The sequence below is a fragment of the Asterias amurensis genome, chromosome 11, assembly GCF_032118995.1.
Source record: "Asterias amurensis chromosome 11, ASM3211899v1".
Taxonomy (NCBI): Eukaryota; Metazoa; Echinodermata; class Asteroidea; order Forcipulatida; family Asteriidae; genus Asterias; species Asterias amurensis.
The window spans coordinates 18,202,966-18,217,540 of record NC_092658.1 but is presented as its reverse complement, the minus strand read 5'-3'; the positions used below and the strand labels follow the sequence as shown (position 1 = coordinate 18,217,540).

The 14,575-nt window shown below is 39.0% G+C and overlaps 1 protein-coding gene across 1 annotated transcript; it reads right to left on the bottom strand.

The window, feature by feature from the left end:
- Positions 1–428: 428 nt before the first annotated feature.
- LOC139944396 (uncharacterized) lies at positions 429–11,554 on the bottom strand. Its single transcript, XM_071941406.1, has 2 exons — positions 11,288–11,554; positions 429–7,054 (listed from the first exon to the last, which is right to left on the bottom strand). Exon 2 carries the CDS (start codon positions 7,036–7,038, stop codon positions 3,181–3,183), a length of 3,858 nt encoding a protein of 1,285 aa, XP_071797507.1. The 5' UTR covers positions 7,039–7,054; positions 11,288–11,554; the 3' UTR covers positions 429–3,180.
- Positions 11,555–14,575: the final 3,021 nt, after the last annotated feature.

Genomic DNA, 14,575 nt, shown 5'->3' with positions numbered 1-14,575 from the left:
CTTCCTCGCACTTTATATCTTATCCTAACCCCACTCCTACCAACACCAGCTGTTCTACCTTGCCCCCCCCCCCCCATAAAAAGAACTTTATACAATACATAATAACGCCTCATACGGTTTTTCTAAAGCTTGGATTCCAATACATCTCTCTCCATGTAATGAGGAATAATTATAAAATAATTAACCTCTAGCTTTTTGAACGTGTTGAGTGCGTCCCGGTTTTACTATTTACTGTGCTTGATTACGCTTTTCCCTTTACACACGGAATAGTAATCCGCCCGGGCGAAATAGTAATCCGCCCGGGCGAAATAGTAATCCGCCCGGGCGAAATAGTAATCCGCCAGGGCGAAATAGTAATCCGCCCGGGCGATTTAGTAATCCGCCCAATTTTTTTTTCGGTATGTCCTATATACGCTTCCGTATAAAGGTGCTGAAGAATTGCACGTAAGTAGACAAAATAATATTTATGATGTTCTAAAACAAAACAGTGAGTTGATGGGGGTTAGAGGATTTTCTAGAAGAGGAACTGTACCTTTACAGCTTTGTTTTCATGTGAGTGTTGATATCATCATTGCCAATTGCGTGGGACTCGTCGTACGTAGAAATCGCACTGACCAGTTATTATTATGAGGGTCTGTTCTCACTATATCAACGGGACTGTGACTTTGAAGGTACAAAAAGGCAACATTTTCCCCTTTATTTTGTTTGTACAACTGATATAAAAATGTAATGAATGTGCTAGCCACAGAAATTACTCGGTCATCTTTTTGTTTAAAACTTTTTTCTAAAGTCAAGTACATACTTGACATTTTGTATTGGAATTGACTGAAAAGTGATGACACAAAATTTATAACTAATGAATCGATTTCCTCGAAATTTATTTAAGTTATTGATCCATTGCTCCTATATGGTTATCTGTCAAAATAAAGATAACTTTGAGGTGTTTAAGTCAGCATTGTAACATAGACAGACATAAATATGTGACAAATTAATATCCCTCCATACTGCAAACCTAATGTCTTCAAGATTTAAAAATGTGACCGATATAAAATACATATGTATAATTTTAGTTCTTGGTTCTGAAGCAGGCGGTAAATTTGATAAGTTTGAAGGGCTTTATCGATAGATCATTTTGGTAGAGCGCCTGCTCGTTAGTAAATTTTTTGGGGTTCATCTCCCACTCTAGTTAAATTTGCTAAACCCCCAAATCAGAAAATAGTTTTCGCAAATCACTTTGAATCTCCTTTGAATGGGACACCATATTGGATTTAGCTTGTGTGCACACGCACATTTTTGTCTGAACGCTCATATTATGTATATGCATAGATTTATTTATACATCAACTAACGGTTTTTTTCGGAACAAAAACTACTAAAAAATATTAACACATAGCGGCTACCGCAAATCTTATCTAATTACATTCATGCAAAGTTTCCAATCCTGCTTAAAGACACTGGACACTATTGGTAATTGTCAAAGACCAGTCTTCTCACATGGTGTATCTCAACATATGCATAAAATTACAAACCTGTGAAAATTTGAGCTCGATCGGTCGTCAAAGTTGCGAGATGTTAATGAAAGAAAAAACACCCTTGTTAACGAAGTCGTGAGTTTTCAGATGCTTGATTTCGAGACCTTAAATTCCAAATCTGAGGTCTCGAAATCAAATTCGTGGAAAATTACTTCATTCTCGAAAACTACGTCACTTCAGAGGGAGCCGTTTCTCACAATGTTTTTTACTATAAACAGCTCTCCATTACTTGTAACCAAGTATTTGTTTATGTCACCAATTATTTTAAGTACTTACCAATAGTGTCCACTGCCTTTAATTTATACATCGTACATAATAAATAGATTGGGACTTCAAAACTTAAGGAAATATATAGCCAAGAGTTTGTAAATGGCTTGTATATGTGATGGGATACAGGTAAGACTAATGAAACGCACAGAAGAAAAGGAAAAATCCTTTGGCAGGATTTTTTGTCACCATATAAAAATGAGTACAGCCCAACGGTTTGGTCTGAAAGGTTCAACTGCATATGCATGTATTAGGGGCGTTACGTCCAGTTTAAGTGAATTGGCTCCTGAATAAAGATTTGCATAAAGCGAATAATTTTCTGCAGACTACTTTCGCACAAAGACTTTAACTAATACGTCCTCAAAATACCCCCTTGCCGAATTTCGGTACGGGTTAACATTTTCACAACAAAAATAACACTGTGGATGTAGGCCTAAAGTAAATGTATGTACTAAGCCCGAATGGCTCGAACGAATAAACCAATTTAAAAACTGATACGACACATCCAGCCCAGAGGGCCACGAAGCACATAATAGCTTTCTAAAAAATAGGCTACAATCAGACGAACAAAAAAAGTTGAGAATAACACTATTGCTATAGTGATTCTCGGTCGCCTTACCAATCACCACTGAAATACTCAAAGTGATTACCCGTTACTATAACAGCTCCAAATAAAAAGTAAAAGTCTACACATTAGGTTTCTAAGCTACAAAACAACGCAGAATTAGAACATATTTAAAGTTGACTCCGAATAATTCACTAATGTTACGTCTAAACACTAAGTTAAAAGAGGACACCAGATTAATCGAAAGGTCCCAGGTTCAGGCCCCACTCTGGTAAATGTATCTTTGTTCAGTTAAATAAAATCCCCACCAAAACCCCCCATATTACCCAGTGAGATGTCTATTACTTTATATTAGAAGAAATACTCATGATAAACCAAATTAATATGGTGTTGCAAGAAGTGAACATTACAATTGAGCATAGCGAGGCAGTCGTTGCATGCAATCGTTTCATTTAATTTATCAGAAGACTTTTTTGCGCATTTTTTTTATAGCTGTATAACTATTGGTCAGCGTGTTGAGCTAATAAATCGGCGTATTTGGCCTACTCACTAGTCTTGATCCAAGACGTCCCTATCTCGTACTCGTAACGTGACATTGATACACCGACAGAGGGCGCACTTTTCTTCGACCGCTGCTGATGACGACTGCTGTAGCAATCAAACCAACGGTTAGACTTGCGCAGAGCTAACGGGCGATACTGCGCGCATGGTTTAGCGAGAATAGACTTCCCGACAGGCGAAACGGCGCGCTGCCCATGCATGTTAGCGAGGCTGGGAAGAAATCCATGCGATTTTCTTGTAACCAAGCCTACCCATTTTACCAAAATTTATACCACGGATTCTTTGGTGTTTTTGCTTTACGCGTTTCAAAATCTCTTTTGTAGTGCTCGAATGGATCAAAGTTTCCCTGCTTGACCTTTGACATAATATCTGCCTGTTTGCGAATGTCTTGAAGAGCATTCACTCTAGACCGCCATCCGGGCTTCACCTCGTTCTTCTCTGACTCGATCAACAGATCTACATACTCAACGGTACTCAACGGGTTCGGCTTCAACGCGATCGCTTCCAGTCGCTGCAAACTTTTATGCGAATCCGTAATTAAGACAAACACGCATTTCTGTACGTTGAGAAACTCTTGCTCATGTTTGCGAATGACTTGTTCGACGGTTAGTTTCTTGCCAGTCGCGTCTTTATATCGCTCCTCTAGCTCGGCGTACGATCGCTGCTCCATCTCGCTGTAGTACTCGAACCTGTACTTCTGATTGAAATGGACATCCCATACACATTTCCCTGGACAGACAGTGCAAACTCCATTCCTCATAGACGCACATCTTTGCTTGTCGGCGTCATTGGCATAGACACAAGGATAATGACAAGTGTAATGACACTTGGCGCAATTCGTAATGTACTTACCAGAGCAGGAAATATCTACTTGTTTGCTCTTTGGAACTTCAACCTCGTACCTAAACTCTTTGTTTGCCTCGATCTCTACCTCGTGCTGCTCAAGGATCTGGTGCTCTTTCCTCAACTCCTCGAATTTACAAACACCCATCCGGATCTGGGGTTGTAATCCTTCAACAGCGATCTCCAAACGTCTGCGTTCCTCCAATACTTCCTTAGTAAGGGAAAGACTTTTTGATTCCAACTTTTCGAGAGCCGCAAAAAAATTGCGCATGCTCCGTTCTCCCATATTCCAGAACATTTTGTCAAAATCGGCATTACCTTCGTCACCTGAACCGCTGTCTAACAGGGTGTCGGTGCCTGCTTCTGCAGGAATGCCTTTGGTGTTGGCAAACAATGCCGAGTTGTTAAACTTGAACATGCTGTCATAGCAAGGAATGTCAGCCTCTCTAACTGCGTTGATGACCGGTGGTCGCTGACCATCTGCGAACGTCACAAGAAGAAGGATGTTTTGGGAAATGTCCTTGCCGAAGATTGACAGAATAGAGTCAAAGACGTAACGCTGGGGACAGGTTAACCGTGCCTGTGACGATTGTGCCACGAACCCTATGGCGTCAATGTGATCCACGCGATGGGCATCTGGGTGCGAGAAGAAATCTCGAATTTGCTCGATGATTGCCTTGTCTCGTTCAATACCCCGGGTATCTCCAAATCCAGGAGTATCAATAATGGTCAAGGTGTAGGAAATGTGGTGACATTTCTTCTTGTTGATGGTGTATGATGTGATGCATTGTGTTTGACTGTGTGCTTGCGACTTGCTCCCTTCCCCGTGTTCATCGATAATCTTGAACCTAAACTCGTCATCCCAGTCCACCCCAAGAATGAAGTTGATCATTCCGTTTATCAGGGTACTTTTACCGGCACCGGTCGCGCCAACCACCATTATCACTTTGTGTGTACGACTTGCGCTATGCCTTTTCCCAAAATTGTAACTGAAGTACTTTGCATTGGGACGCACTGGAACTTTGGTCAGGGGAACTTTGTAAATCGATGGTGTCCCGTTAACGCCTGGCGATATTAAAGGGGCCTTTCGAGTGAGTTTGTGTGCATATTTCTCGACTCTTTGGATTGATCCATTAAAGAGCTCAACTCGCTCACTCACCACACCCATTCCCGCTTTGCCACACACAGCTGTGACCCAAATGCTGTACTTCACCTTGGCTCCTGCACCCTGAATTGTAAAGGAACATGAAGAATCTCTGGTGGTTTTGGTCTCAGTTGTAACGGCAGTCGAGGAGGGTCCACCAGTATGTTTGTATTTGATTAAGTATTTCTCGATGACCACTCCCTTACCAACTTGCTCCGGTTGTTCCCACACGATGGTTATCTGATCTTTTGACTCTTTCTGTTTCCTCACTTGTGTCGGTGGACCGGCAGGGAATGTTATACATTCATCGCTGGCTTCACTCTCCAGACTTGAGCCGACTTTACAAATGCAGGAGACTTTGGCCTCATAAGAAGTGAAGGGCTCCAAATTCTCAAGTAGAACTTTTCTCTTGTTTGACTGTGAGTGAACTTCGTTCCACCGGGTTGTTCCTCCAGATTGACATTCGTTCGTCTTCCTGAACTGCACCAGATACCGCTGCACCTCAGCCGTTCCACAATCAGGAGGTTGCCACTCTAGCCAGATTTCGTCGTGGGACTTGTTTGTGACAGTTGGTTTACCGGGTCTTCCTGGTGGTTCGAACCCAGTAGTGGTCAAAATACCGAGCTCGTACATCGAAATGGGCCCTTTCTCTGGAGGCTGCTTTTCACCCTCGTCGAAACATACCACAACAAAGACAATATCCGTCTTCTTCTGATTCGCCTGAGAAAGATCCATGAAACTTTTTGCATGTTTCCTGACATTCCTGGATGTTGTAATGTCATCAAACCAACCTTTAACAACGGGACAAGAATCTGATGCACGTGTTTTAAGATACGCGGCCGAGCTATCGAGGTAACCGTTCTCGTCCCCGGCAGGAAACGAAAAGCACACAAGGCATTCAATCTGAGGATCGAAAGTCAACTTCTGTAAATCTGCACGCGATTGTACGATCTGAATTCCAGCAAAGAGTCGCATGTAAGCCTGCAAGATACCCATTTCCTTATCTTTGTTTTCGATCCACTCAAGGAGTCGGTTCGGACTCCACGGGGACTTTACTAACTCACGAATACCCTCGGCCAGTGTGGCCTCTTCCACACTGCCCCCGCGAATTGCAGGCAACTTTTCCGCCAGATACTTTTGAAATGACACCTTATGATCAGATATGATCTTCTTCATTTTGCTCAGTTTCAATGGAAACTGAGGGAATATCTTGCACACATCTTGCATCACCATGGTACTACATTTAACCTGTAATTGATCCAGTTTCTCTACTATCCCCTGGGATTGGTTTATCAAGTCAATGTTAACCTGCCTAGTGGTAGCCTTCCCCGATGAGTCAGACCCTTTGTTTAACCCTTCTAAAGGACATAGCCACGCCCGTATTGGTACTGCATTTTCCCCGTTGCCACCCAGCATCGAGGGCAGTTTTATAAACATATCAGCTGCTTCCCTGTAATTAGATGGTTTGTTTTCCACAAGAAAATCTCCATGAAATGTACAACCCCATGCTTTAGTATCAAATAATGCCTCATCCCCACCATCACTCATTGAACCACTCCCCTCCCCGTCCAACAAGGGAATCTTTTCCATTATATCTTTCATCTTTCCCTGCACATCTGGGATGTTATCCCCAACACCACATTCTCTGTCGAAAACAAAAAACGCATGAGCACCGTACAGAATACCTGTTACTACATGAGTTGCAGTACCATTAAGAAACACATCTGGTTGGAGGAAAGTTTCATTCTCCAAGTGTTTCAATGTCAACTGCTCAAACCTCGTGGTAGTCTTGTAATGCAGCGTCAGGCGTGCCTGCCGTTCAGAGACTCTCTTGTCGGTAAGGAACTTGGCTGAGCCCTCCGGTTCAACCAATCCACACAGGACACTCGCCTTCAACGATGCTTCGATGTCGAGGGCAGCTGTCTTCTCGTTCATCCCATCTGATGCAATGATGGTGGTTTGAGCTCCAGGCTGAGGGAGCACTTCGTAATGACGTTGTATGGTTTGCGAATCCCATAGCGTCGACCCAGGTATGATAGAGTCATTGCGGCAGTCGTACAGCATGCCGAGCTTCATAGGTCGACCCAAGGCTGGAAGTCCATCCAGTGGTAAGTTTTGGTCTGCCATTGGTTGGCGATATTATCTGTGGATAATTGGAGAAAAGTGACAACGGATGTCTTTAGAAAGTCATTTGTGGCATAAAAAATTATGTCCGATCGATTTCAAACGTTTCAGTTATGTAACTGCATGGTTCATTACATAAAGTGCTTAAACTGCAAGCAACTGTTTTGTTAGCAAAATCAATTCTGTAATGTTCCGTTATTCCTAGCAATAAAAGCAACCCCACAGGAAGCTCCACGTCATTGGTAAGGTCCTCGGGCTCACAAAATACATGATTTAATACCGTCTACAACAAATCATCCAAAAGCGAGGCACGAAGTCTTTATAAATGGTGTGGGTTCCGTGGCCCGCTTATAGGAACGGAACATGTTGATATAGATTCTAATTTATGTTGTGAAGAGGCCATTCCAGATCATTTAACAAGATAAATTCTTGATTATTGTTTTACTCTTGCGATCTCGTTGCGAATGTTTTTATTTATTATTTATTTATATAGGCCTATATTTTACATCTTTAGACACACATAATGATTACATGTTGGACAGGGGCTAGACAGGGGCTGGACTGGTGATACAGAATACGTACACACCAGACCCCTGCCAACGATAAACATTTTGATTTTATCTTAAGAAAATAGAGATTGCACGCAAACACTAACGCAAACAAAAAAAGCAAAACCTTGCAAAACCAACACCCATAAAACACCATACAAACAAGAGGTCAGGACAACAATTTAAAAACCCAGACAAGACAAGGTCCCAAATTATTCCCAAAGGCCAACGCGACAGCCAAAATTAAACGGGTACCAAAGAACATCTCTTAAAAACCATGAAGCAGGAATTTAACAAAATACAAAATTAGTTAAACATTCAATTAGAAACCACCAGTACTAATCAAGGTCCTCCTTCGGCTTCATCACTAAGGGACTTGTAACCCTTGTTTGTTACCTGGTACTCATCACAAAATATGGGCACTGCATGCAATCAACCAATCGATCAATCAATAAATCACAAATGGCCTAAAAATTTGCACAGCTTCAATCACGGGTACACTTTTTGTGTGTTCATTTTAGCAACAGTTTGGAAACCACTGAGTATCAGTTAATATCGCAATGTTTTTCATTATATCAATTTAACAGTCGCTGTGTCGATGACGAATTAAAGTGCTTTGTTTTCCGTTGCTGGTTTAAATCGGCTTGTCCTTGAATATGTATTAAACAATGAAATTCAGCCAGTATTAGCCTTGCTGTGTGTGTAACTTGATATTTGGAATAAAAGCATGACCTTTAAAGACCTGGACACTATTGGTAATTGGCAAAGACCAGTGTTCACAGTTGGTGTATCTCAACATATGCATAAAATAACAAACCAAATTTGAGCTCAATCGGTCGTCGAAGTTGCGAGATTTAAATGAAAGAAAAAACACCCTCGTCACACCGTGGTCAAACGAAGTTGTGTGCTTTCAGATGCTTGATTTCGAGACCTCAAAATTCTAAATCCGAGGTCTCGAAATCAAATTCATGGAAAATTACTTCTCTCTCTAAAACTACGTCGCTTCAGAGGGAGCTGTTTCTCAAAATGTTTTATACTAACAACCTCTCCGCATTGATCGTAATCAAGAAAGGTTTTAAGATTTTAATTATTTTGAGTAATTACCAACAGTGTCCACTGCCTTTAAAGCCATTATACACTTTCGGAACAGACAAAAAAGTTCACAGATTTACAAATAACTTGCAGGGTTTACAGAAGGTAATAGTCCAGGAGCCAAACCCCAAAATTTAGGTAAAGCGTGACATTGAGTACAACTAAGATTTTTTTTGCAGAAATATGTTCTTCAAGGTGTCTAGTATGCCATTCCAATGCATGCCCAGCTGGCAGGGTTGAGCATTTTTTGTTATTACCAAAAATCACTTTTCCCATAACGTTTGTGTACAAACGCTCATCAATGTGTTTTATATGATAACAACAAAACTCTTCACATGTTTTCTCGACAAGGAATACTTTTAGGTGTGTACATACCAGATATTCCACGTAGATATTAATTTAGACACGTGGTTAATAATATTATGTATTTACTTATATCTCACTTTGGTGAAATTACGTACTCAATAGGTTACTTTGATTCTGATCTGACCTTTGGCCTGGTGCAACATTTCGCAACATTTCTAAAAATTTATAACAAACGCTCATCAGAATGTCCTCCGACAATGGCATCCATATCTCATCGGTGAGGAACAGTCAGAGTTGAATGGTAATTTTGGCTAGAGTTGATGGCATTTGGTTGAGACTTAATTTGTTTATTGAGATAGTTGCATCAGTGTATAATTATAGTTAAACATGACACCACAAAACTTTGTTTTAGGTACTCACACCCCAAAAACTGCAAGTAATGGCTTGATACATTGGCATGTATCTTGTTTTACTCAGAAGCAGGACGACTGGTATATTATGAAGTTCAATTATAACATGATTTTGTCCCCTTTAGAAATTTTTGATATTTTAAGGGTAAACCACTCATGTTGGACTATTTTTAATTATAGTTTACTCATGTTATAGATACATAGAAATGTTGCGCAATGTTGCACCCAGGTCAAAGGTTAGATCAGAAACAAAGTAACCTATTAATAACATAATTTCATCAAAGTGAGGTAAAAGTAAATAAATAATATTATTAACCCGAAACCACGTGTCTGAATTAAAATCTACGTGTAATATCTGGTATGTACACACCTAAAAGTATTCCTTGTCGAGAAAACATGTGAAGAGTTCTGTCGTTATCATATAAAACACATTGATGAGCGTTTGTACACAAAAATATGGGAAAAGTGATTTTTGGTAATAACAAAAAATGCTCAACCCTGCCAGCTGGGCATGCATCAGATTCTTAAAAGGGACCCCTGGTGGACTCATTTCAGCAAAAAATGTTAGTTGTACTCAATGTCACGGTTCATGTTCAGTTCTCCTGGACTATAATGGTGAAAGACTTCTCTTGAAATATTATTCCATGAAATGCTTTACTTTTTGAGAAAACATTAAAATAATTATCAATTCTCGATGTCGAGAGTTACGGATTTATTTTAAACACATGTCATGACACGGCGAAACGTGCGGAAGCAAGGGTGGGTTTTCCCGTTATTTTCTCCCGACTCCGATGACCAGTATTTTGTGCCTCAATTTTCACAGGTTTGTTATTTTATATATAAGTTGTGATATACGAAGTGTGGGCCTTGGACAATACTGTTTACCGAAAGTGTCCACTACCTTTAATGCATTCCCTATGTTGTATTCTAAATGTCTGTGTGCGATCGCTGGCTAACACGGCATGCAGTTACAGGTAGGTTGAATGCTTTCACCCCAAATGAATATATTGACAGAGGGGCGGGCATAGCTCAGTATTAGCAGAGCACCGGCACGTTCATCATCCGTAGGTCTTCAAATCCCGCTTTATAGTTAATTTTTCTTTGAGCACAATCCAAAATTATCATGTATGCAGTAAGTTTTCCGTTGTTTATTATTTGATATACACGAAGTGGCTTATACCTATGTCCCCAATTATAGTATCCGGCCCCCTCATTTAATGACCCCTTTAAAAAATGGAATTTTCAAAAAAGTAACAACTACAGTGAGTTTAAAATGTTACATTTTTGTAAGATGTGATAATTTCAATCGGTTTTGCATGTTTTCCCCCATAAAATGTAATGTTTTTTTCAAGTCATGTTAGATTATCTTATACGAATACAGTTTAAAGGCAGTTGACGCTATTGGTACTCAAAATAATTATTAGCATAAAACCTTTCTTGGTGACAAGTAATGGGGAGAAACGGCTCCCTCTGAAGTGCCATAGTTTTCGAGAAAGAAGGTATTTTTCAACGAATTTGATTTCGAGACCTCAGATTTAGAACTTGAGGTCTCGAAATCAACCATCTAAAAGCACACAACTTCGTGTGACAAGGGTGTTTTTTGCTTTCATTATTATCCCGTAAGTTCGATGAACGATTGAGCTCAAATTTTCACAGGTTTGTTATTTTATGCTTATGTTTAGATACACGAACTGTGAAGGCTAGTTTTTGACAATTACCAATAGTGTCCACTGCCTTTGAAACAAGAGCGCTAAGTGGGTTTGTTTAAGAGAAAATCAAACGGGAAGTAGGCCTACAGTCCGAGAGAAGAAAAATGATGCTCCACTTTTTGCACCCCTACAAAATTACCCTACAAAGTTTCGGCGCATAGCTTTTTATACAATAATGAATACTCACGCCTTGGAGACTCGGAAAGCCTGTTTAACACGGTCGTATAGGCTGGGGTTCATAATCATGACAATGTCTCCAAAGTGATCATCGCCTTACAGTTAAAGATCAAGTTCAATGTTGCAGCCTTTCCTTAGTACGACTAGTTGAGAAAACAACGAGCTATAAGCTATCTTCTTTGCAGGATGAAATAATTATTACGGATTATAATATTTCGCACTGGTCGACCCCACATCACATCATAGCACAGAAGCGCAAACCTGCACACATTATAGGATTACACGTGACGGAAAATGCAGATTAATATTTCTCATCATCTGGGAAAACCCATGACAGTTACAACTTCATTCTCACACTGGTCGACCCCACGTCAAATTGCTATAGAAGTGAAGCGTTAATCTGCACTGGGGAGAGGTGTGAATCTTCTCCGAAAAGTCTAGAAACAGTGTGTGGTTTCGCAATAGTTCGGTTTTTCACCCCCCCCCCACACTTCATATGTTGCAACATAAAATAAAACACGTTGCGCAATTCTCTTCATAACAGAAGGGGGGGGGGGGGCGGGAGGGAGGGAGGGGAGGGCCGGGGGGATTCCTCAATCCATATGGTCATTATGTGGTTTGAGCGGAAAGTTGTGTGCATTATGTGGTTTTTTTCATTATGTGGTTTGGGTCATTATGTGGTTTGACCTGAACTATTTTAATTTGAGCAGTGACCTGCATAAAACTATTTATTTTTCTGAAATTTAAAAAGCATTGTAACTTTTTACCTGATTTTTGTACATTTCCAATTTTTCGTAACAATAATACCTGTATTTTAAATTGTATTTTCATGTTATAAGTTGACTGATGTTGTTCCAACAACAAAAATCTTGAAAACAGAGAAAATGTTCATTATGTGGTTGAGCAAGAATTTCTGTGAAAGATTTAATTGTTGATTTTTCTTCTTTTAAAAAGGGCCCTCCTTTTATCGGCTCAAGTTTTGTGTGTGAAAGTAATAATATATTAAACTGCACAAAGGATTCCCCTGATTATCTTTGTATTTTTAAATTTATTTATTTTGTTTTGTCTAGATTCCCATAGAAAGATCAGAAAAATGTAGTGTCAACACGCTTTGCTGGGTGTTAATGTAACATTGGTCAATTAATTTGTTTATTGTGGAACTAGTCACCACCCTTCTGATAAGGCCCAACATCAATTCTCAAAGTAATGGATCCATTATAGTTGTGTATACCTGCTGTTTTGATTGTTTTTTTTTTATGGATGATTAATTCTATGTATTTTGCTAATTTGAGACTATTTTTTTTTTTGAACATTCGAATGATCTGTCGCACGAAAATCATGGGCGTAGGCCTTTCGAGACCGTAGATAAGAATGTTTAGGACTTGGCCGTATCAACAGGAAACCTTTTACTTTTAGTTTTGTTCTCATGGTCAAGACCACAGAGATGACTTCCTTATTGTAAGCGGAAAACAGACCACAATCGGACACAGAATAAATAAATAAATAGGCCTAATATTAAATATACAATCACATTGGCATCAAGCAAACTTACTTTCTTTAAAAAATTTAAATGCATAATTATACAACGTTTTTACTTGCATTATGTAATATGTAGTTTATGGCATGATGGGATTGAACCTTTGAACCATCAAACCAACAATTGAGTTTGCCACACTGTAAGAGTATGTGACGAGAAAGAGATTTGGCTAAAGGTGCATCGCAAATTAATGTTTGTCCTTTGAAACATTAACTTATTATAAAAAGTATTTGCAGTCATATTTTTTTTTTTTAAGTTATTCTACCTGTACCTTCCCCTAAATTAAAACCTGTGATGGCCTATAACCAGACCAAAAAGGCATAAACACAAAGAAAACAAGTCCTAGAAATCACTGTCCGAACTATTCGATAACGTACAACGTACCTGTCTCTTGAATCATCAGTGGAATTCAAATTAGCGGTAACTTATGACTAAGCATGCGAGGCATGTCGACCTACTCAAATCTAACTGTAACTTTAACAACATTAATGTGTACAAGTTCATCGTTAGGGCCCTATGCCGAATGAAGTTTTATCAGATTACATCTTTTGATAAGGTCATTGGGCGAGCAGATATTATAATAGGCTATTAGGGTAACCAGCATAATATTTTTAATAAACGGTATTTAATAAATTATTCAATTAAATTATTACATCACACAGGAGGCCTATATAGGCAAAACCAAATACCACTTTCATCTAGTTTAGAAAATATCCCGGATACATAGGTCATGGAGATACAAATAATTTCTACCTCCATGAGGTCCCCTAAAAAGAATTTGGTCGCCATATTATAGTTTTACCAACAACAAGTTCAGCCATAGCAACCACATTAATGTAGACCATGGAAATCATCACAATTCGGCGACCAAAATTCTAAAACCGTGTAGGCCCTCAACCATATAATTTAAAATGCACAAGAACGCATCAACTGTTAATGCAGAAGTAACAAACAAAATTCGAAACTTGCAAATAGTTTATTATATTATATCAATATTGAATAAATCGTTCACTTTAAGACGAATGGTTTATAAAGATAAAATTATTGACCAAGTATAGCGTTCACATTCCTTCCCAAACCACATAACAACCCAAGTGAAGCGCCCTCTGTTGGTGAATACAACATTTGAGCGAGAATTGGGGAAAATTCAAGACCTTTTTAATTTCTAAAAACAAATTACTCTCTTTGAGCTAAACTAACGGTTTATATTAATTACGTGACGTACTTTTCAAGAAAAACATTATTTAAGGTTGTACCCTTGCAAAAAGCATTTTTTTGAGACAATGAGAAATTCTTGCTGAACCACATAGTGACCCATTTTAGACTTTAATTTGTTAGTAAAAAAATCTAGGAAATTTTTACAGCTACAAATTTTCAGGAACATGAAGTTATTTAGTAAATTGTTTGATTCAGTTGAAAAACAAGTAATTAAATTATTTTGTTGACAACTTTACAGCCAATTTAATTTTGGGAAACCACATAATAACCCACTATTTGTGTCAGATTTGTGGTTAAAATGAATCCCAAAAAAATGATATTTTGATAATTTGAATCAATAAGTTGCTGTTTTTCTTTAATGGTTTAAGTAAAAGAGGTCTTTCTTGTTCTTCCAAAAAAAAACTGTGATAAAGTCACTTAAAGTAAAGAAAAGACAATTTTTTTTAGTGCTTGGCAATATGCAGAGGAAAAAAATCACCATCACCACTTAAAAGACATGTAGTGGTACTATGGGGTCGTTATTGACTTTTTGGAGGTCGGTTA

Excerpts from the sequence above, each read along its gene's own strand:
- LOC139944396 (XM_071941406.1), bottom strand. The coding sequence starts at position 7,038 with ATGGCAGACCAAAACTTACCACTGGATGGACTTCCAGCCTTGGGTCGA.